The sequence below is a fragment of the Sinocyclocheilus grahami genome, unplaced genomic scaffold (genome assembly GCF_001515645.1).
Source record: "Sinocyclocheilus grahami isolate Dianchi unplaced genomic scaffold, SAMN03320097.WGS_v1.1 scaffold97.1, whole genome shotgun sequence".
Lineage (NCBI taxonomy): Eukaryota > Metazoa > Chordata > Actinopteri > Cypriniformes > Cyprinidae > Sinocyclocheilus > Sinocyclocheilus grahami.
Window position 1 is genome coordinate 1,329,900 of NW_015505276.1, and position 21,360 is coordinate 1,351,259.

Consider the following 21,360-nt stretch of genomic DNA (forward strand, 5'->3'; position numbering starts at 1 on the left):
AGGGTATGCCAGCCACAATCTCATCCATATTGCTATAAAATATAGCATTCTGTGTAGAATTCAAATAGCTCCGATACATTTTGTGGTCTGCGCCAACTCGCGCATGTGATCCGCTCCGTGCTATCGTGTCTTTGGACCGGAGCAGAGTGTAGTGTGTGGTGGTTAGCGTGACACAGCGCGAAACAAGACTTCTTCTTTTCCTCAATGGAAAGCATATTTACACTGTTTGAATCGTTCCCTGTCCCCTATATAGTGTACTACGTGCCATTCACTGTACAGAAAATACAAATTCTGTGGACAAGTGACCGATTTCAGCCGCGGCTTCAGCGTCTATTTTATAGTGCAGGGGGCGGGCGCTTCGGATTCTAGCTGAAGTACGATGTGACGTCAAAAAAAAATCGTTGAGCCGTTTTGACGGAAGTGACGAACTGCAAGCTTTGAATGCTTATATCTTCTAAATGCAAATTTTGTCACCGTTTTGGAGCACACTACCTTGTAGATAACCTTAAGACTAACATATTGATACTAACACCCAAAACACTTTAATTTTGATTTCATGGGGACTTTAATAAAGGTCAGACGGGTGTCTGTTTCTCACCTGTTCGTATTTCTCTAGTTCGGAGTGGTAGATCTGGCGGATCTGTGCGAGTTTGGCTCTGTAGTCGGAGTGCTCGATGCTGCCGTCGTTAGGTGATCCTCCAGCCGCTGCTGCAGCTGCGGCCGCCGCTGCTGACCCGCCGCCCTTCTCAGGCCCAGACACTCCCTCGGCCAGCAGCATGTTATCCAGACGCATGATCTGGGGATCTGGAGGGTCCTCCTCCTGTACACCTCTGATGCTCAGCACTGCAGAAGACAAAACAAGGGTCAATCTGATGGAGAGCGTTCAGAAACCAGTCACTTCACACGAGGTAGAGTTAAGGGTACTTCCTTTCCCTATGCCACACACACACACACACACACACACACACACACAGGTTTGTTTTTGTGAAAAGTGGGGACATCCCATAGGCGTAATGGTTTTTATACTGTACAGACCGTATATTCTATTGCCCTACACCAGCCCTACCCCTAAACCTACCCCTCACAGGAAACTTTGTGCTATTTCAGATTTTCAATACACTCCATTCTGTGTGATTTATAAGCATTTTGAAAAGTGGGGACATGGGGTAATGTCCTGAAAAGTCACCTTCTCCTTGTAATACCTATGTCATACCTTTGTCATTATACAAATTTATGTCCTCATTTGTCACAAAAACGCGCACACGCACACACACACAATTACATTAAGTGTGCAATTCCTGGCTGAGGCAGCAGAGGGCAGTATGGTTCTTCAGTGGCAGGTTGGAGGCACAGGTCCAATAATAGGAGAGCATGTGCTGTCACTACAAGCACAAGCAGCCATAAGTACACACCTCTCTGGCACTGAATTAAAGCAAGACCTCTGTCAACTTCCTGCTATGGGGCCATCGCTCACACCTATACGAGCACCTCATCTACACTCCCATACATATGCACACACAGGTGACTGAGGGCAAAGTGTAAGATAGATAACACAAAAATACATGACACCGAGGGTCTTTGTCTTTCCTCTAGACCACAGTTTCATGAACCCCAAGTGGTGTGTGAGAATGTGGCGGAAATGCCAATGGCACATTAAATAACATAAAAAGGTGTTGCTTTTTTAAGGAAATGTAGAAAACGATCATTTAAATGTAATACAAATAACAAAAAGGAGCCTAAAAATGTAAACCGTCGTCATTTAGTCTCACTCGTGTCGTTCCAAAACTGAAAAACCTTTTTGCAGAAGATCTTGGACATTCTGCTAAATGTTTCCAAACTATAAACCTTACTCGAAGGAATATCTCATGTAAATTTTAGGTAAATCTTTTAGATCATAAGGGTTAAACAGATTAAAAGAAGCTCTCCAGAGAATGCTTCGAGTAGATCTGAATAGTTGTACGTAAGCAGCACAGTGATCGGAGACTCCAATGCTGCATCGGGTATGTTTTGTTAGTGAATTGAAAGAAAGAGAAACTTTCAAACACAGATAGTGCAACTAAAAGGCCATTTGTTGGAAGCAATCAGCACTACATCTGTGGATGTTCTGTCTGTACCATCCCCGCTGAAATCAAAGCTGTATTTCCCATCCTCCCTTTAACTGATAACACATTTAATGACTTCAGCTCATACCCTCCCCCAATAACAGCACAGAATTTGTTTCCAGCTCTCTCTCTCTTTTCCCCCCTCGTTCTTTTTGAAAACTTTTCTTTCCCTTGGCAAGCAACTCTTTTTTTCTTGTTCTCTCTTGCCCCTTCAGGGTCCCTCCACTCAGGTCCTCCCTCTTTCTTTCTCTCGGAGTCACATTCCATCTTTCGTTTCTCCCCCTCTCTGAGCTCAGGAATGCAGCAGACCCAGCAGCCTGAACTAATGACCCCGATTCACCATCCCACCCTCTTTCCCTCTCTTTACCTCTCGCTTTTCCAGCCAGCAAAACTCCCCAAAGTCAAACAAAAATGAAGATCACTTTTTCTCAAGTACATTAAGTTTGATTCAAAGTGATTTCGGCAGTAAGATTATTTTTGTGAGTAACACCATGTGAGCATAGTATACTGTTGTTTCATATGCGCTATGAAGTCAAACTATTTATTAATTTCACAGGGACAATAGAAAATAACACTGTAGCATAAGATTTCATGCATTCATTCGATGGTTAGACTTTAAAACAAAAGACAAAAAAATTAAATAAAAAAAGACATTTGAAATGTGAAAACTAGTGTAATTTTCATTTTTGCCCCCATTTTATTAATAACTTTAAACTCTGCATTGTTCATTCTTGTAGAAAATGTAATTACTAAATTAATTAGTGTTGTCAAACGATTAATCACATCCAAAATAATAGATTTTGTTTACATAATATATGTGTGTGTAATGTGTATATTTATTATCTATATATAAATACATACAGATGCAAGTATATATTTCAGAAAAATATGCTATGCTTAAATATTAAATATATTTATATATAGTATTATATTAATATATTCTCCATTTCAGTCGAGTTCTCCATGTGAGCCGCAATCCCTCATGCTGTCAGCCCCCCCTCTACCTCTCTCTGTAGACAGACAGGATTAGCATTTTAATTGCATCAGCTCCCTTGGGTATTCTCAGCCTTTCACTGGGAGAGCGAGGGAGCAGAAGGGGGGAAGAGAAGGTAAGGAGAGAAAAAGAGGAGAACTGTGGGGGGAAAGCAGCAAAAGGGAGTCGCAGGAGGAGATAAAATAGCGAGGAGGAGAGCAGACAGAGATGGAAAAATGGAGGGGGCAGGGAGAGCGTGAACGAGAGAACGCGAAAGATGATCGCAGTGGGCTGCAAACGAGTGTGGGGCGACACTTAGGAAATGACAACGCTCTGACCACAACAGCCAATAAATCAAAAGGAGGAAGGCAAACGCGACGGGGGAGGGATCTGTGCGTGCTGAAAAGCACGCCCACATGGACGCAAACAAACATGCTAACCTGAGAGCTAAGTGGGATGTAAAAAAAGGGGAATTTATCTTCAAAACAAAAACGACTGCAGTGCCATTACAGTCGAAGTGAAATACGAGGGTCATTCCTACTTTACGCAGTGCATTTTCATGTCCCCATCTCACACACCCTTCATATACTGTGTAAATACTAGATGTGCTTCTTCATTTGATTCTTTCTCCTGCGTTTTTGGGGAACATTGTTTTAATTGATGTCAATTATTTACAGAAATTAACACTTTTATTTGGCAAAGGTCTGTTTAAAAAAAAATGGTGTTTAATATATTAAGCAGCACACCTGTTTTCAACATTAATAATAAGGACTGTTCCTTGAGCATTAAATCAGCATATTAGAATGATTTCTGAAGATCATGTGACACTGAAGACTGGAGTAATGATGCTGAAAATACAGCTTTGCATCACAGGAATTAATTACATTTTAAAACTGTAAAATAGAAAACAGTTATTTTAAATCATAACAGTATTTCATAATATTTCTGTTTTACGGTATTTTTTGATGTATCAAATAAACATAGCCTTGGTGAACATTTGAGACTTCTTTCAATGACTTCTGTGAGATTTTGTGGTATTGGTTGGTTTGCTGAAGACATTCGATAAAATCATTTGACGGAAAACAGTAAAAAAAAATAAATAAAAATAAAACACCCTAACATCTTGATTTTGTTAAGCACTCTGTTCATTTAAATTCCTGAGCCTGACTAAAGCATATTTCTGAAAGTTTTATAGAAATACTTCCTGAAATCACAACACATGCATATTTAATGAGCACTAGTCGTTCCTGTTGTGAATTCTAAGGAAACGCAGAGCTTTTCACGCACATTAAAATGTAAGTCGCCGTCCAACTGCAGATCCAAACGCACCTCACCTCTTAAAAGGACCTGCAGCTGTGTTGGCTTCATAAAAACTAAAAAACAGAGCCCAAAACAAGCCCTAACTTCAGACACAGAATCTGGTAAAGCTACAAGGGTTAATAGTTGCCAAAATCACTTAAGCAACTTAGGCAGGGAATGACAACACATGCCCAAAGATTCGGACAAACCCAGAAACCAAAAGAAAATGCTGACAACATTGCAGAGAATGCGTCTGCCAGCACATGTGGCGGGATTCGCGTCTTATGAGAAACTACGAGAGGAGAGCTTCTTGAGCGAGTGCCAGGGTGGTATAAAGCCACAAAATCCACTGGTAAGTTCCTGTTGTTAGCAGCTCAGGTTAAGCGGCGTCTGCGGGGCCTATTTAGAGGCACCCAGTGGCACGCACACATGGGCTCGTCCACGCCCTGTGAAGAGCGGCCATTGGTCAGCGTCCACAGAGGAGGATACGATTAGGGTGTGAATAGCGCTCCTACCTTAGGCAAACATGCCGTCTGCTCCAACTTGTCATTTATCAGCTCTTAATTAACTCAACTAGCATTTCATAGACCAGAGCGGCATACAACAGGCTTCGCTCGACACGCAGAGACCGGTCAAACAAGATCACGCAGGTGAGAACACACTCTACCAGCTCGGTGCACTCAGGTGAAACGCAGGGCCGAGGACAAAAGAAGTCTCCGCAGATGACTTCACTCTGGGAGGAAGAAGGCTGTTGCCGTGGCGATACGTCCTACCGGCACGCCCTCCTCTCGCCTGCTCCCCGGCTCATCAGCGCAGCTGCCTCCTGTGCTAATTAGCACCGCCTCTTAAGGAGCTCCTAAAGACCTTGTGAAAAATGAACGCTCATTTGAGAGGTCGTTAATTTGCACTGTTATGCAAATTAGGTGGCAATTAAGCAATAGATCAGAGGAGCGGCTCCCATTTATAACGAGCAAACGAGAAATATGACAGAGGCAAACAGGGCCGGGCAGAGTGGCGGCTGGATGCGCTGAGGGGGAGTGTAAACTAACCTTAGCCCACTGCAGCTCTGGCCGACAGACAGACAGACAGAGAGAGAGACAGAGAGACTGCATTGTGCCATGTGTACAGGTGAAAGGCACAGCATGTTCAAGTAAGAAGATGAGACGGCCACAGCTGCAGCGCTGAAGCTTTTACTGCATCGTCTTGTGCTCTTCATGCAATTGTAAAACTACATTTTGAGTGTTATTTTTGGCCTTTTTTATTATTTATAGGAGAGTAAAGAGAGTACAGGAAATGTTGGAAGGAAGGAGGAGGATCAGGAATAGGTGATGACGCATGAACACCACCGCTCAATGTTGGCCCATCTAGAGACACCTTCACCTTAAAATGCCCATGCAAAAGTTGCCATCCCATTGACAGAATTTTGTGGGTGGTTGCCAGGATGTTGCTGTGCAGTTGTTAAGGTGTTCTGGGGCCAGTTGCATAAACATAGCCTCTATGTTAAAATGGTGTTTTAAAATCTAGGATGACAAACTAGCAGTTAGCCAAGGGGTAATCAATTTTATTTTTTAGATTCAACTTAGACTTAGGGTTGTGCAAATAGACGATAGTATCATGTATCGATGATAGTCAGTGATATCACTGTGGCTGATGCCTTTGACGATAGCAAGAGGATTATTATTATCAGGCTAGTATTATTATCTAATTAATATTAGCGCTTGTTTGTTCCACCATATTTCTTTTTCCGCGTTTTTACAGTGTTGCGCGTTATAACCAATCACACACAATTACATTGAGCTTATGAATGCAGTGGCCAATCAGAGGCGCTCAGATGAGTAATCGCTGAAATGGCGGAGTTTTGTTGTTCGGTGCGTGTGCTCACTGACTGAATTCTGCTCACTCACGAATTCTCAGCATAAACAACAAAGTGCAGACGTACGTGCGATGCAAGTATAAGACATAGCTTCACTGATTATAACGGGAGTGTTTTTTAAAGTACATATACTCGTGCTAGACTGAATCAGTGATGATGTTCTTTGGTAATGTAAATGTTCTTTGCTCGTTTTCTGTAACTGCTGTTTGAATAACTGAGGAAATGTAAAAATTTTAATTAGTAACTTTCAATGTTTCTATTAAATTGTTATCATATCATATTTTATAACGTTCATATGCTACTTGAATAAAAATATATAATGTGTAGTTAATACATTACACTAACATTTGGCTGCTTTTAGCCGTACACTGGAGTTGGTTCACTCTCCGGCCATCAAAGTAAATAAATAATCAAATTAATTAGCATAATCATGTTGTTTATGTACTTGAAAATATATTTTAGCTGGTGCTTACTGGCCCAAGGCTAATGAGCCCATCTCCAAGTCTTAAATGACAGTCTGGACCTTGAATATGGTCTCTTTATCAATGTACACTACTGTTTAAAATATTAGGGTCAGGATTTGTTTTTAAAGAAATTGATACTTTTATTGAGCAAGGGTGCATTAAATTGATCAAAAAGTACAGACATAGTTCAAAAGAATAGCATTTATTAAAGAATAGCATTAATTAAAAAATTCTGAAGAAATGCATCCTGTTTTTCACAAAAATATGAAGCAGCACAACTGTTTTCAACATTGATAATAATAAGAAATGTTCCCTGAGCAGTAAATCAGCATATTAGAGTGATTTCTGACGGATCATGTGACACTGAAGACTGGAGTAATGATGCTTTGCGTCACAGGAATAAATTACATTTTAAAATATATTCAAATACAAAATACTTATTTTAAATTGAAAAAAATATTTCATAATTTATTTTTGCCATCCCATTGACAGAATTTTGTGGGAGGTTGCCAGGATGTTGCTGTGCAGTTGTTAAGGTGTTCTGGGGCCAGTTGCATAAACATAGCCTCTATGTTAAAATGGTGTTTTAAAATCTAGGATGACAAACTAGCAGTTAGCCAAGGGGTAATCAATTTTATTTTTTAGATTCAACTTAGACTTAGGGTTGTGCAAATAGACGATAGTATCATGTATCGATGATAGTCAGTGATATCACTGTGGCTGATGCCTTTGACGATAGCAAGAGGATTATTATTATCAGGCTAGTATTATTATCTAATTAATATTAGCGCTTGTTTGTTCCACCATATTTCTTTTTCCGCGTTTTTACAGTGTTGCGCGTTATAACCAATCACACACAATTACATTGAGCTTATGAATGCAGTGGCCAATCAGAGGCGCTCAGATGAGTAATCGCTGAAATGGCGGAGTTTTGTTGTTCGGTGCGTGTGCTCACTGACTGAATTCTGCTCACTCACGAATTCTCAGCATAAACAACAAAGTGCAGACGTACGTGCGATGCAAGTATAAGACATAGCTTCACTGATTATAACGGGAGTGTTTTTTAAAGTACATATACTCGTGCTAGACTGAATCAGTGATGATGTTCTTTGGTAATGTAAATGTTCTTTGCTCGTTTTCTGTAACTGCTGTTTGAATAACTGAGGAAATGTAAAAATTTTAATTAGTAACTTTCAATGTTTCTATTAAATTGTTATCATATCATATTTTATAACGTTCATATGCTACTTGAATAAAAATATATAATGTGTAGTTAATACATTACACTAACATTTGGCTGCTTTTAGCCGTACACTGGAGTTGGTTCACTCTCCGGCCATCAAAGTAAATAAATAATCAAATTAATTAGCATAATCATGTTGTTTATGTACTTGAAAATATATTTTAGCTGGTGCTTACTGGCCCAAGGCTAATGAGCCCATCTCCAAGTCTTAAATGACAGTCTGGACCTTGAATATGGTCTCTTTATCAATGTACACTACTGTTTAAAATATTAGGGTCAGGATTTGTTTTTAAAGAAATTTATACTTTTATTGAGCAAGGGTGCATTAAATTGATCAAAAAGTACAGACATAGTTCAAAAGAATAGCATTTATTAAAGAATAGCATTAATTAAAAAATTCTGAAGAAATGCATCCTGTTTTTCACAAAAATATGAAGCAGCACAACTGTTTTCAACATTGATAATAATAAGAAATGTTCCCTGAGCAGTAAATCAGCATATTAGAGTGATTTCTGACGGATCATGTGACACTGAAGACTGGAGTAATGATGCTTTGCGTCACAGGAATAAATTACATTTTAAAATATATTCAAATACAAAATACTTATTTTAAATTGAAAAAAATATTTCATAATTTATTTTTGATCAAATAACTGCAGCCTCTGAAAACATAAAAGACTTATTTTAAAATATTAAAATCCCAAATCGTTTTTTCCCCACCCTTTTTTAAAGAAATATCATATTACACCTCTCACAAAAGTAATATCGCACCTGGTTCAGGATGCGTTACTCGCTGAAGGCTTATACTTGAGGTAAGAGGGTTTATTCAAATCCCTAACCCTACGCTTGAGCCATAGCAACCCACCACTAACTAGCCGTGTGTCCATCTTAACCTACATTATAGAGAGAGTTTGCATTAACACCTTTGCGTGAGACAAACATTATTGTAGCTTAACAAAACGCCAATGCCTCAATCCAAATGGCATGCATAGAAACTCGAAACTCCTTCCCTCAAGAGAAGCTTAAAGTGAGAGGAGCTCGAAGCAAACTGACAGATCACCCCTGCTCAAATCCCCTCTCCAGAGCTCTAGATTAGTCACAGACTGCAGTGAGGACCTACACACAGGGATGGAAGGCTCCCATCAATTGTAATTAATCCTTAATTAGTCTGGATTAGGTGTTGGGCTCTGACTCTCTCCCACCCCAACAAAGCCACGCCAGCTAATGTAATCCAGCTGAGGCCACATTTACATATCTTTAATTAAAGAGACATGGGTTTCTTTCAAACACTGCTCCCCAGACCAGCAGACTGAGGGACATCTCCATGAGTTTTGACACACACCACAGCTAAATATAGTTGTTGCTCTTCTTTCGAGTACATAATCCTGTTCTGTAGACACAAAATGAGGGTGTTCAAGAGAGTGAAAACCACATCTCTAAACCTAAACTCTGCTCCTAAAAACGACACAATTTGTCCACATACTATTTAAAAATAAGGACGCAACATTTTAATTAGCATGGTGGTCATGATGTTTTTTATTTTTATTTTTTTGTGCTGAAGATTAGGGATGCACTGAAATAAAAATTCTTGGCCAAAGCCGAAACAAAATGAAACGCTGGGCCAAAGGCCGAACACGCTATTTTGCCAATTTTTTCACCATTGCATAAATTAAATAGCCAAAATATGCTTTTTGCTTTTTTGTCTTGCTTTTGAAAGAAAAAATCTATTACAAAACAACAATTTAAAAAATATTTACTTAACACTAGGGCTGTGCAATTAATCGAAAAACAGTTTTGATTTTGATTTTGGCCTCCAACGATTATGAAAATACAGCAATCGAGATAAAACGATTATTGCGGCCCATTCTACCCCCTTTTCCAGCGCTGCGCTTTTGTTCCTCTAAGCCCAATTTCACGTGCAAATCAATAAAATCATGTAACGTGACTTTTGCAAAATGGGACGTGCTTGATTTATAGAAGTATATTTATTCATGTTTTTAAAAGTGTGAAAGAGAACTTGCTCAGAGACGGAACAGAACACGGACATGTAAAGTTATCTTTTAGCTCAACGGTTAAATACACGCAAAAATGTGTCAAAATGCGGCGCTTAGTGATTATTCATGTATACTTTCGTCGGTCATGTAATAAATAAATGTAAAGAGTTGAGAATGAAAATAGGCGTGTAATGGTAAATTGGATCCGTGTGGCTCTTAAAGTGACAGCGGGCTATATTCCTACTGCGACTGTGTGCTTAATATTCTAATTCATCAAACAACAAAAGACAAATTCAAAATCATACACTGCTCTTGAGTAAAGGACTTTTGTAGCTTTAAAGGGGTCATATGATGCAAAAAAAAAAAAAAATTCTCTTTGGAGTGTTACAAGCTCTTGGTGCATAAAGAAGATCTGTAAAGTTGCACAGACTAAAGTCACAAAACCAAAGAGATATTCTTTATAAAAGTTAAGAGTTAACCACGCCTACCTAAAACGGCTCGTTCTAACACGCCCCCACATATCTACCTCACTATGTGGGAAGATTTGCATAACGCCGCCCAAATGTGCATGCAAAGAAGGCGTAACTTTTAGTCTCGCTGTAGTTTTGTTGACGCTGCAGCCATGTCCTGAAGACGCTGTGTGCTTGGTTGTGAAAGCTAAGCTACTTTGTTTGGCCTTCCAAAAGAGGACGATATCCGCTTCGTCATGCCTGGAGCTGATCTGTGCTGGTCGCTGAGGAAATACATCAACTTTCACCGTGGACAAAGCAGAGTCCAGCCCGCCTCAGCTCACTCTATCCCGGCCTCAGCGCACGCTAAGCCGGGGCTTCCCCTCACGGTAGGCCGCTGTGTTTTTCGTTGCCACTGATGATTCATGCACGAGTTTTGGGCAGTGTAGAGTAGTTGTTGTTTGTCATTTCTCCGATCACAAATGCAGACAGAGTTTTATGTTTACACGGCGCGATGCAATGCAACGCGTAAAAAGACAGTATAAGTCATTATAATCAGTAATTGTGTCCCCACTGGATGCAACAAATGCCTCATTTGTAATGGGTTTGAATGTTTATGTCTCGTCGCTCCGGCCGGGACACTGCATTAACAGTATGGTAAGGGGCGTAAGATTTCCGTCTCACGCTTGAGGTATTCGGCCAATCACAACGCACTGGATAGCTGGCCAATCACAGCACACCTCGCTTTTTCAGACCGATGAGCTTTGTAAAAAGAAATACAGTGAAGACTATGCTGTTTTATTTTACATTTGATTATTCATTTCTGTAGTAGGCTGTAAACTGATTGAGACGTGCATAAAAAACATTAAAGCACAGTTTGTTTCATTTGTATCTTTTTATTCTATTGTATTTGTCCTTTGCTTTTTTATTACTGACAGTTTAATTATTTTCAATAATTTTGAGGACTTTTTGTTTGTTTGTTTGTTTGAAATTCCGCTGGTCTCTACAGAAATACAGTGAAGACTATGCTGTTTTATTTTACATTTGATTATTCATTTCTGTAGTAGGCTGTAAACTGATTGAGACGTGCATAAAAAACATTAAAGCACAGTTTGTTTCATTTGTATCTTTTTATTCTATTTTATTTGTCCTTTGCTTTTTTAATACTGACAGTTTAATTATTTGAGGACTTTTTGTTTGTTTGTTTGAAATTCCACTGGTCTCTACAATGTAGATGTCATAGCAACCTTATTTACAGGAAATATATATTTGATATGCATCACTATCTTTAAATAAATCACTCATATAAAGTTTTGGTCATATGGCCCCCTCATAATCGTAATTACAATATTGACCAAAATAATCGTGATTATGATTTTTGCCATAATCGAGAAGCCCTACTTAACACTGAACATTTTTAAACATTCTAGCAGACTTTATACCAACAAAGCACATTCTAACTTAAAATTAATAAGTTATTATTATTATTGTGTTACTTTTTTATTTTATTTTACAGAACAACAGTAAGATTACAATACTAACATTTATGAATGTTGATGGAGTTCTTGCTTTTTCTCAGCTTTTATTTTGGCAGAAACCCGCAGGAAGATCTTAGTGCTTCTTTTTGTTGACAACAGCAGATTTATTAATGATTCTCATTATGAATTTGGGAAGATGTTTGTCGCACGTATCGCATTGTAATATGCTTTGTAAAAATTCGTAAAAATGTTACTAAGCAACTGATGAGTACCACTGTTTCAGTGCAGATTTTCGTCGAGCTTTGGACTTTGAACGCTGGCGCCACGCGTTCGCGCAGTGCTGTCAGAATACATGCAATTCGTGCTTGTATTACAAAACGTACCATTCTGCAGTTTATTTACTAATCGTTTGAGGCCATTTCGCAATTTCAATCATCATACAGTAACCAGCAACAATCACCCCTTCCTCTTCTCATCAAAGACATGCGATGCAGTCCTAAAATTCTCTTGCTGTCGGTGCTTGTAATGATTGTTTGTCTTTCTCGGATAGTTTTATATGCTTCCACACTGCCGACATGTTTGCTGCATTAGTGCGCGCCTCTATTTGATCGCGTCATGTCATTGTTCGGTACAATTTATTCTGTCTTTTCGCTTATTATTGAATAATTTTGGTAGCTGAACATTCGGTGCATCCCTACTGAAGATAACATACAACATTCAAAACCCATGAAGTTACGTGACTTAAAATGCTTCCAGATGAAAATGAATATTTAGAGGAAATATTCAGTCTATTGCAACGGTTCTCAACCGGGGGGCTTAAGATGATATGAAATAATACGAAAAGGGCATTAAAATAAGCAATAAAAAAAATGTATATGTGTGTGTGTGTGTATATATATATATATGTATATATAAAATGTATTTTAAAATCTAATAACTCCATTGCCATTTTATAATAAATATACATTAATTCTAGTTATGCCAAACTCTACAATGTTTCATCAGAAGTTGTGGGGAAAAAAAGAAAAATATTTATATATTTTTATAAATATAACTTTTTTAAATTATACATATATCATACATTTATTTTATAAATTAAATTTTTATCATTAATTATTTAATTAATTCTAGTAAAATCATAAAATATTGGAATGTCACGGGGTCTTTGAATACTGTTGTGGACAATGGGGTACCTTTGAGTCAAAAAGGTTGAGAGCCACTGCTCTATAATGCTAATGGTTAGCATTTTTCCTCGTCATCACAGCCTTGGTTATGTCAGCAGAAAAGTTGCTGCAAGCACATGCAAGACATAAAATGATTACATTTTGATGAAATGAGCGCATCACACGCTGATGAATTGTGCACAATAGAACCAGGCACCATCATTTAGTAAATAGGGCCAATTGAGAATTCACGTCATCTTCAAATTGCATTTTCCAATAAATTAGGCGATTAGCACAGAGGAAGTACTTGGCCTGTCAACTCAAAGGGCCTGGGTGTTTTTTTAAACGTTTCCTTGCATTCGAGAACGCACCATGCAATTTTGCTTGTCCAGTCCTGAGAGAAAGCTCGATTCCTCAAGGAACAACGTAATGAGAGGAAAGACACTCGGCCCACACAGCATTAGAATGAAGCCGAGCGTCGAGGTGACGCTCTCCCCCCACCATTCTGGACCTTGTGATGGGGGGGAAGGGGGGCGCCTGTCAGGGCCAGGGGTCTGTGTGATATTAGCCGTCTGCCAATCCTGCGTGGGGAATGGACACAGAGTAATTACTGCTGCTCTTACTGCCTCATCAATCTCTCTCTATCGCTGTCTCTCTCTCTCCCCTCTTCCCCCTTCACACTCTATCTTTCTCACTCCTGGAACAGAGGAGAGAAAAACAGATTGAGTGACAGAGCACCACACAAGAAACGCCGAATGAAATAGGGCCACTACCGAATGATGATGTTCGGGAGGCTGGTTTTACACATTTGGTTGCTGTATGCATGTTAAAAATGCAGTTTTGCTGTTTATTCTGAGGCCAGGTTGAACGTATTAGTCACGCTGCACAAACGTTCGGCCTGTTCGAGTAACTGTTGAGGTTGAGTTCATCTCTATTGCAGTTTATTTAAGTTGTAAAAAGTCTCACACTCCACTGGCTCCTTTACCCATAGGCCTGCAGGCTCTGCCTCGTAAAAAGAGTCTGAGATTTCCAACAACTCATAAAATTTTACAAGAGGGTTCAAATTAAGGTCTTTCAAAAATGAATGATAATTAAAAAGCCTTAATTAGGTCTTTGACCAACCTGACCGTCAAACCGGAGCCCTGTAGTTCATACAGGTTGGTTATAAAAAGGATTTGAGATCATTTTTCTGAACCAGATTGGCTTCATGTGGAACTACATACATCTACATGGAAACAGTCTTGAAATTTTACATGACGAGCAGGTGATAGCTTCATTGGCTGATGTTTTACAATACTTGGAAAGCCATTTGTTTGAGCACTTTGAATGATTTGCTTCTTAAACTGTCAGGATAAGTTAGCGATATCAAGCCATTCTAAACAAACCATGCATCACGTAAAACAATGTGTTAAAACACCACTAGCCATAGTTAGGCAAGTTTATATGTCTGAACGGTCAGCTGGATTTTGACTTTTTTTTCTTCTCATGAGCACTCTTGTGTTCTTGCTAATAATGAAAAATTACTAGTACTACAAGAGACTAGACATGATTATTTTGTGGAAACTGTAAAGATACTAGAAATGCAAGAAGACACATTGACATGCACTGGACATTTTGTCCTTTTAAAGCTTATTCAACATAGTTTAAGAACCATTAACCAAAGGAAACATTCAAAAATAAAATTCATATTTAATTCATGCAGCACTGGGTTTATTTGAGGCCATGGTGTTCTTAGTCCTGCCAAATCATTTATTTGTTTCTGGGATTTTAAAAGCAGAAATGCACTATGAGTAAAGTTGACCTGGCCGGTTCTTCTGGTAGGTACTCTACAAACATCACATGACTTCACTATTTTCAGCTATTAGCAAGGGAGTTAACATCTATAGAAGAGCCAAGAAAGTAACCAGAAAACCTTCTGAAGCACAAATTCAGGATTCAAGGTTTTAAGCTCTCTGAACAGAACGGGACATTTCTGTTCCATCTGTACCATAAACACAGGTGTAGGGCACAAAAGGAAGTACATTTGGTGCCCTGTTTTTCTTTTCTGAGAAAAAACGAACATGCAGTTTTCATGACCTTATATTATCTGAGAGATGACATATTTGTTACTTTAAAAAATAACAGCTTTATATAAATGAACTGCAAAAAAAGCTAAAAAAATATTAAAATTCTAAAGATCCACAGCACAAATTATACAATTTTACCATTATACATACAATCTGAGATCACTAGCTCAATTGCTTCTATTCTGAACTTTTTAAAAAATATATATATTTTATATTTTTAACAATTTGAGTGAAAAGTGGGATTGGAAAATTAACCTGAATTATACTATGGGGCCGTTGAATGCTTGAATCTGATTGGCTGACGAACGTTCTGCGGTGTGCAATTATTTTCAGGGAAATGCACGGCGAACCTAGTTCCAGGCAGCTCTCTTGACCGCATTACAGTTCCATATCACTTCGCACAGTTAACTGTAATAACGGAAATTAGCATACAGAACCTATACAGCAAACAAGAAATACTGCAATCACACGTGCTCGCACACGCACACTACGGTCACGCAGTTTGCACAAAAAGGTGTTGTCAGCGCTGCCCTGATGATTTTATCAGTTAGCCTATATAGTGTAGCAACTTAAAGGCTACACATGACATTTCTCACTAGCGAGGTACAGAGCTGTTTAGAGACGCTGCTGCAGAACACTGTTGAGGGACGCACTGAGGTAGCCTAATTCACACAAGTTCTCTCTCTCTCTTTCTTTCTCTTTCTCTGTGGGTCTCTGTCTCTCTCACACTCTTTCTAATAACTTCATTAATAACTGCATTAGAATGTTTCAACAGTTCGCTTCGCGTCGTGGCCGCATCACCACCTCGGGTGTGCATTATTTTTCTTATAATTCAACGGCCCGTCGTCAATTATTCCTTACTTACAAAACGCATTTGTATTCTCCATAAATAAGTTACATAAGTTACAATGCAATATCTTGAGAATGATCCAAAGAGCATCTTGTGCTTCAGTGGAAGCAAGAACATCTGATGAGTTCACACGATCAATGTCACAAACGTGTTTTGATTAGTGACCCAGAAATAGTGCAGAATCGTAAATATTGCTTATTTTTTATTTTTGTTTTAAGTTTACCAAACGTTTCTTGTTTTAAATTGTTCCACTATAATTTGCGACTCTACAGTTCGAATCGAAGATTTCCACTGCAACCGCCAAACTGTATTTTAACTAGGGATGTCAATTTTTTATCATTTCCATGATCGATCGTCGTTTAAACTAACGATCAATTAATTGATTAATCGTTAACCTTAATGCTGCAAAATGCGTCTATTGCAGCGGCACGCAGTCACCAGCATGACAGGATGTGCAAAAGCCACTCAAAAAAACAAAAACGCTTTCTCACCCGAATTAAAGGGGTTTTAGTCTGAATAAAATGCTAGTAGCAGGATTGTAAAATGAATAGATGTGATTATGATCATTTGATAAAATGAAGAGGGCGCGTTGCACGTTTGAGATCATTTTACTTTGTTGACTGTTTCCTATCCCGTCATGGGGACCGCTGAACGCGCCTCTTTAAATGGTTTCGTGGTGCTCGTTGTTGTATTTTAACACACAATTGCAATGTTTTCAACTGATATTATGACATTTAAAATAAAATTATCCCAAACGTAACTGTGGTGCGTGTGGCTGTGCTGCGCAGTCAGTGAACCGCTGCCATCGGCACTGCTGCAGCAAAACACACTGTTGCTCACATGAAACATTTTATGTGAGTATTATATGACCAGTTCTTAATTGAATCTTGCTGGATCCTATTCCGGAAAATGTCATATTTCGAATTTTTGCGTTCCGTTAGGCCTAACATTATTTGTTTTTAAAAATCGGGCATTTACAGTGCATTAGATCGTGACAGTGCATGCGTGTGTGCATACGAGAATGAGCGAGCACGGGTTTGACTAGATGCATTTGGAGGTTATTGCTCATGTCGCATTCGGCAAAAATCCAAATGTTTCCATATTCGCAGTGTATTTGAATGTTAAACTATTATTTATAATGTAAACTAGGCTTGTACTTTACACGCATTCGCATTTAGAAGGAAAAGATCATCCTCATCACATGAACAAAAACATCCTTGGCATAACAGCAGAGTGGACCGGTACACTACGGTCTATTTAAACTGGCCAGTGTAACCTTTTATATGTTTGGTTGACTGTATTTTATTTTGATAATGAACAGACTGCGATGTAAGTTTGAATTGCTAGAATATGTGGGGTGTGTACGCGCAAGGCACCAGCGCGATCGAACAGCTGAAACATAAAAAAAAAAAACTAAATTTTTGGAGTAAGATATAATCCTTAAAAGTGTTTACTTTTATTTTTGCACACTCACAATAAAAACAGAAGATTTGTGCTTTTGTCAAATAAAGCAAGCAAACAGAAATGCGCATTGTCATTAGGTCCATGCAGAAACTCTTTTTGTTTAAAAATTGTTTATTTTTTGTGGTTGTTAAAAAAATGTAAACTTATTTTGGTTTGTAACAGGCTTACTCCTGTCTGGCGCCCGAACACTTTAATTTAGTTATTTAAATATTGATTTAAACTGTTTTCTGGGGCCCACCACCGTTACAATTTTCCACAGTCAAGTGGACTTCACCATTTTAGTGCTAAACTTGCCAACAAATGGAAAGGACCCTAGTGAACGATGCTCTAGTTGTGGCATCACCGTTTAGTGACATCATTGAATGCTCTGGGAAAATGTATAGTCAGTGTTGGTCACAGTGCCTTTTAATTGCTGTTTTGAATCCAGTAATTATTTATTTATAAATTATAGACTCTGATTATGACAAGTGTGGTATAAAAGCTTTGTTTATTAGAGGAATAATTGGTTGGCTGGAAAATGTTACATCGCGACCATGCTTTTGGGTGCCGTTCGAGCCCATATAGACTACATTTATGCAATTTTGTTCTGGTTTGCCGGTTAGTCATGAATTTCCACAAATTCAATAATATTTAGGCCTTGTTTCTTTTCCTAAATCCTCACCGTCTAACCCTCTAATTTCGCAGGTTTATTTTATTGTCATTCACTTTTTATCACTGTTTTCGCATCTAAGGGAAATTAAAGATTTCATGGCCATGAATTAAGAATTTGTTCGATGTATTAATTTGTTCCCTCATTTAGTTAAATCATGGGTTATTTAAAAAACTAAATTAATGAAACATGGACAGTGGCCACAAATGATTAAGTCGTAGGAACAAATTAACAAGTTGTAGGAATGCATAGCCAATCTGTCCGGTGTCCCGCAGCCCTGCAAAGCGCAGAGCCCGATATGAAACAATTATCTGGGGAAATTACTTAGTTACTAATTCTATTGCTTTTCATGTTGAAGAACTTTGTGTTGTTTCTATTTTAATGTACTTTTAAAGTTTAAATCACATTAAAAGCTTAATTAGTACATTATGAATGAATGATGATGCATTTATATACGGTCACTCGCACGTGTTTTGTGCATGAGCCACACGCAGCCCAAAATTAAATAGCTCAATCGACCATTGATAGCTTTAATCGATTGCATCTCTTATCGACAATTAACCGATCATCGATTAATCGTTGACATCTCTAATTTTAACTAAAAACATTGATGGTGAAAAAAAAGTTTATGTCCATGTCTCTCATCAACTAGCTATAATGATATTGGCTGAGCTTAATTTACAATTCAAAAACCTGTAAAAACAGAAAGTACAAAAGCAGGTGACCTCGGCGATGAGAACAAAAGTCCGGGTGCTGAAAAGGGTGAGAATCAATTGCTGCGACCGTCTTAAGTCGATGGGGGAGGGTCAAGACCAAAGAGACAATTCGCTTGGAAAACTCATCTCCCTCTTAATTTGTTTCTAAGGAGATTAATGAACAAATCTTACATTTCACGAGCATCAAGTTTATGTTAAACAGATGGGCGGGGGGTTAGTGTGACTTGCATTTGAGCAGAACATTTCCTTAACAATAAAAAACAATCTTCCCAACTACAGCAGCACTCCGAGGAATTCAATGCCCCTCCCCCACTCTTCCCTAACCCTCCCCGCCACCCCCATTACCATATCAAAGCCCCGAGTTCAGAGCAAGACTTCTCTTTCAAGAATGGAAGCAAGGCATCAGGAGGGAGGAGGAGGAGGAGAGGACAAGACCGCAGTGGCAGGGAAAGGCCTGAGCTCCAGTTCGCTTTTATGCCTGCTGTTCGGTGCAGGAGAGAGAGAGAGTGAGACAGAGGCAGACACACCGAGACGGTGGAAAACAGATGTAAAGACTACTGATCAGCACTACAATCATGTGCAGTAGAGGAGGCTGCCTTCTTTAATTCACATTCCAGAGGCAGGAGATAAAAGCAGCGGGGAGTCTTGGAGAGAGGGAGTGCAGGTATATATATATATTACAGTGGGTACGGAAAGTATTCAGACCCCCTAAATTTTTCACTCTTTGTTATATTGCAGCCATTTGCTAAAATCATTGAAGTTATTTTTTTTTCCTCATTAATGTACACACAGCACCCCATATTGACAGAAAAACACATAAATTAAATATATGAGTGTCACAGCAAAGGGTCTGAATACTTAGGACCATGTGATATTTCAGTTTTTCTTTTTTAATAAATCTGCAAAAATGTCAACAATTCTGTGTTTTTCTGTCAATATGGGGTGCTGTGTGTACATTAATGAGGAAAAAAAATTAACTTAAATGATTTTAGCAAATGGCTGCAATATAACAAAGCGTGAAAAATTTAAGGGGGTCTGAATACTTTCCGTACCCACTGTATATATACATACATATGGAGCTGGGAAGGAGGTGGGGGCCAGGCTGATCACAATGATGGACACCATCCAGTGTTGCCAGACGTATGATAATTATCGTATTTGTACGATAATTTTGACTTCTGTACGATGTATGATCAATAATGAAAAAAATCCCATAATTTTAGATAATTTTCTTCCAAATACGATAATTTTGAGCTTCAGGTACGATACTTGGACATTTCCAATCTGGCAACACTGACACCATCCACCACACAACTCCACTCAGAGCTGAGGCCTGTTCAGACAAAGTCCGACTAGATTTTCAAGCAAAACAATACATCTCTGCAAACTCCAGCGTACAGGATTGTGAAATGTTGTACTGCGACAAGCCGTTGTTTTTATTCAAATGCTAGTCTGACTTTTTAAATGTTTATGCTCACCAACTAGAGAAAATAGAATTCAGAATCGCATTCTGCTTAACGTGCGTGTTTTTTTGGCACAGTGACCAAGATTTTTACAACAATACAAGACATTAACATGGTTACAAAACAGCTGCCATCAATCCTGGAAATAAAATTACTTGATTTTCCATGTTTTGTATTTTTCCAAACACTATTAGTTTCTTAATTCAATTCAATTAATTTTTATTAAAAGTTTTGTCACTGAATAGCAGCACAAGAAATGTCTAATTTAAATTAGAACAGTTAGAAACAAGATTATTTTATTTTAAAATATATTTATAATTTATATTTTTGTATTTTATATATTATTACACATTTATAATAATGTATATTTATAATTACTATTTTATTACTTAATATATAAAGTAAGTTAATATATGTGACCCTGGAGCACAAAACCAGTCACAAGTAGCACGGGTATATTTGTAGCAATAGCCAACAATACATTGTATGGGTCAAAATTATCGATTTTTCTTTTATGCCAAAAATAATTAGGATATTAAGTAAAGATCATGTTCCATGAAGATATTTTGTAAATTTACTACCGTAGATATATCAAAACTTAATTTTTGATTAGTAATATGCATTGCTAAGAACTTAATTTGGACAACTTTAAAGGCGATGTTCTCAATATTTAGATTTTTTTGCACCCTCAGATTCCAGATTTTCAAATAGTTGTATCTCGGCCAAATATTGTCTTATCCTAACAAACCATGCATCAATGGAAAGCTTAGTTATTCAGCTTTCAGATGATGTATAGAGCTGGGCGATATGTAAAAAATATCTTATCGATAATTGCCTTTAAAAATATTGCGATATCTGATAATATCATCTACCTAAGCCCCACCTCCACCAAAACAACATTGCTGACATGCACAATAAACACACACCATGTTCAGTTTGGTCTTAATTATTGCCACAAATTTTGGTTTTACTTTTCTTAGTTTGGGCTTAAACTAACAGAAAACATTAGCTTTACTGTTATTTTGGTGTTGCTAATAATTGTAGTCTCCTGGGCATGCTGTCAACCAGGTTCATGCAAACCTCAACTTTTTTCCCCCAGACTCGGTCTGAATAA

The 21,360-nt window shown here is 38.2% G+C and overlaps 1 protein-coding gene across 3 annotated transcripts in view; it reads right to left on the reverse strand.

Moving 5' to 3' along the window:
* Positions 1–841, reverse strand: part of LOC107587951 (pre-B-cell leukemia transcription factor 1-like) — a 13,905-nt gene extending 13,064 nt beyond the window's left edge. For all 3 annotated transcript variants that reach the window (XM_016275929.1, XM_016275930.1, XM_016275928.1), the window contains exon 1: positions 599–841. In XM_016275929.1, the coding sequence (XP_016131415.1) occupies positions 599–793 (195 nt within the window). In that variant the 5' untranslated portion in view covers positions 794–841. The remainder of the gene's footprint in view (positions 1–598) is intronic.
* Between the last annotated feature and the right edge of the window lie 20,519 nt (positions 842–21,360).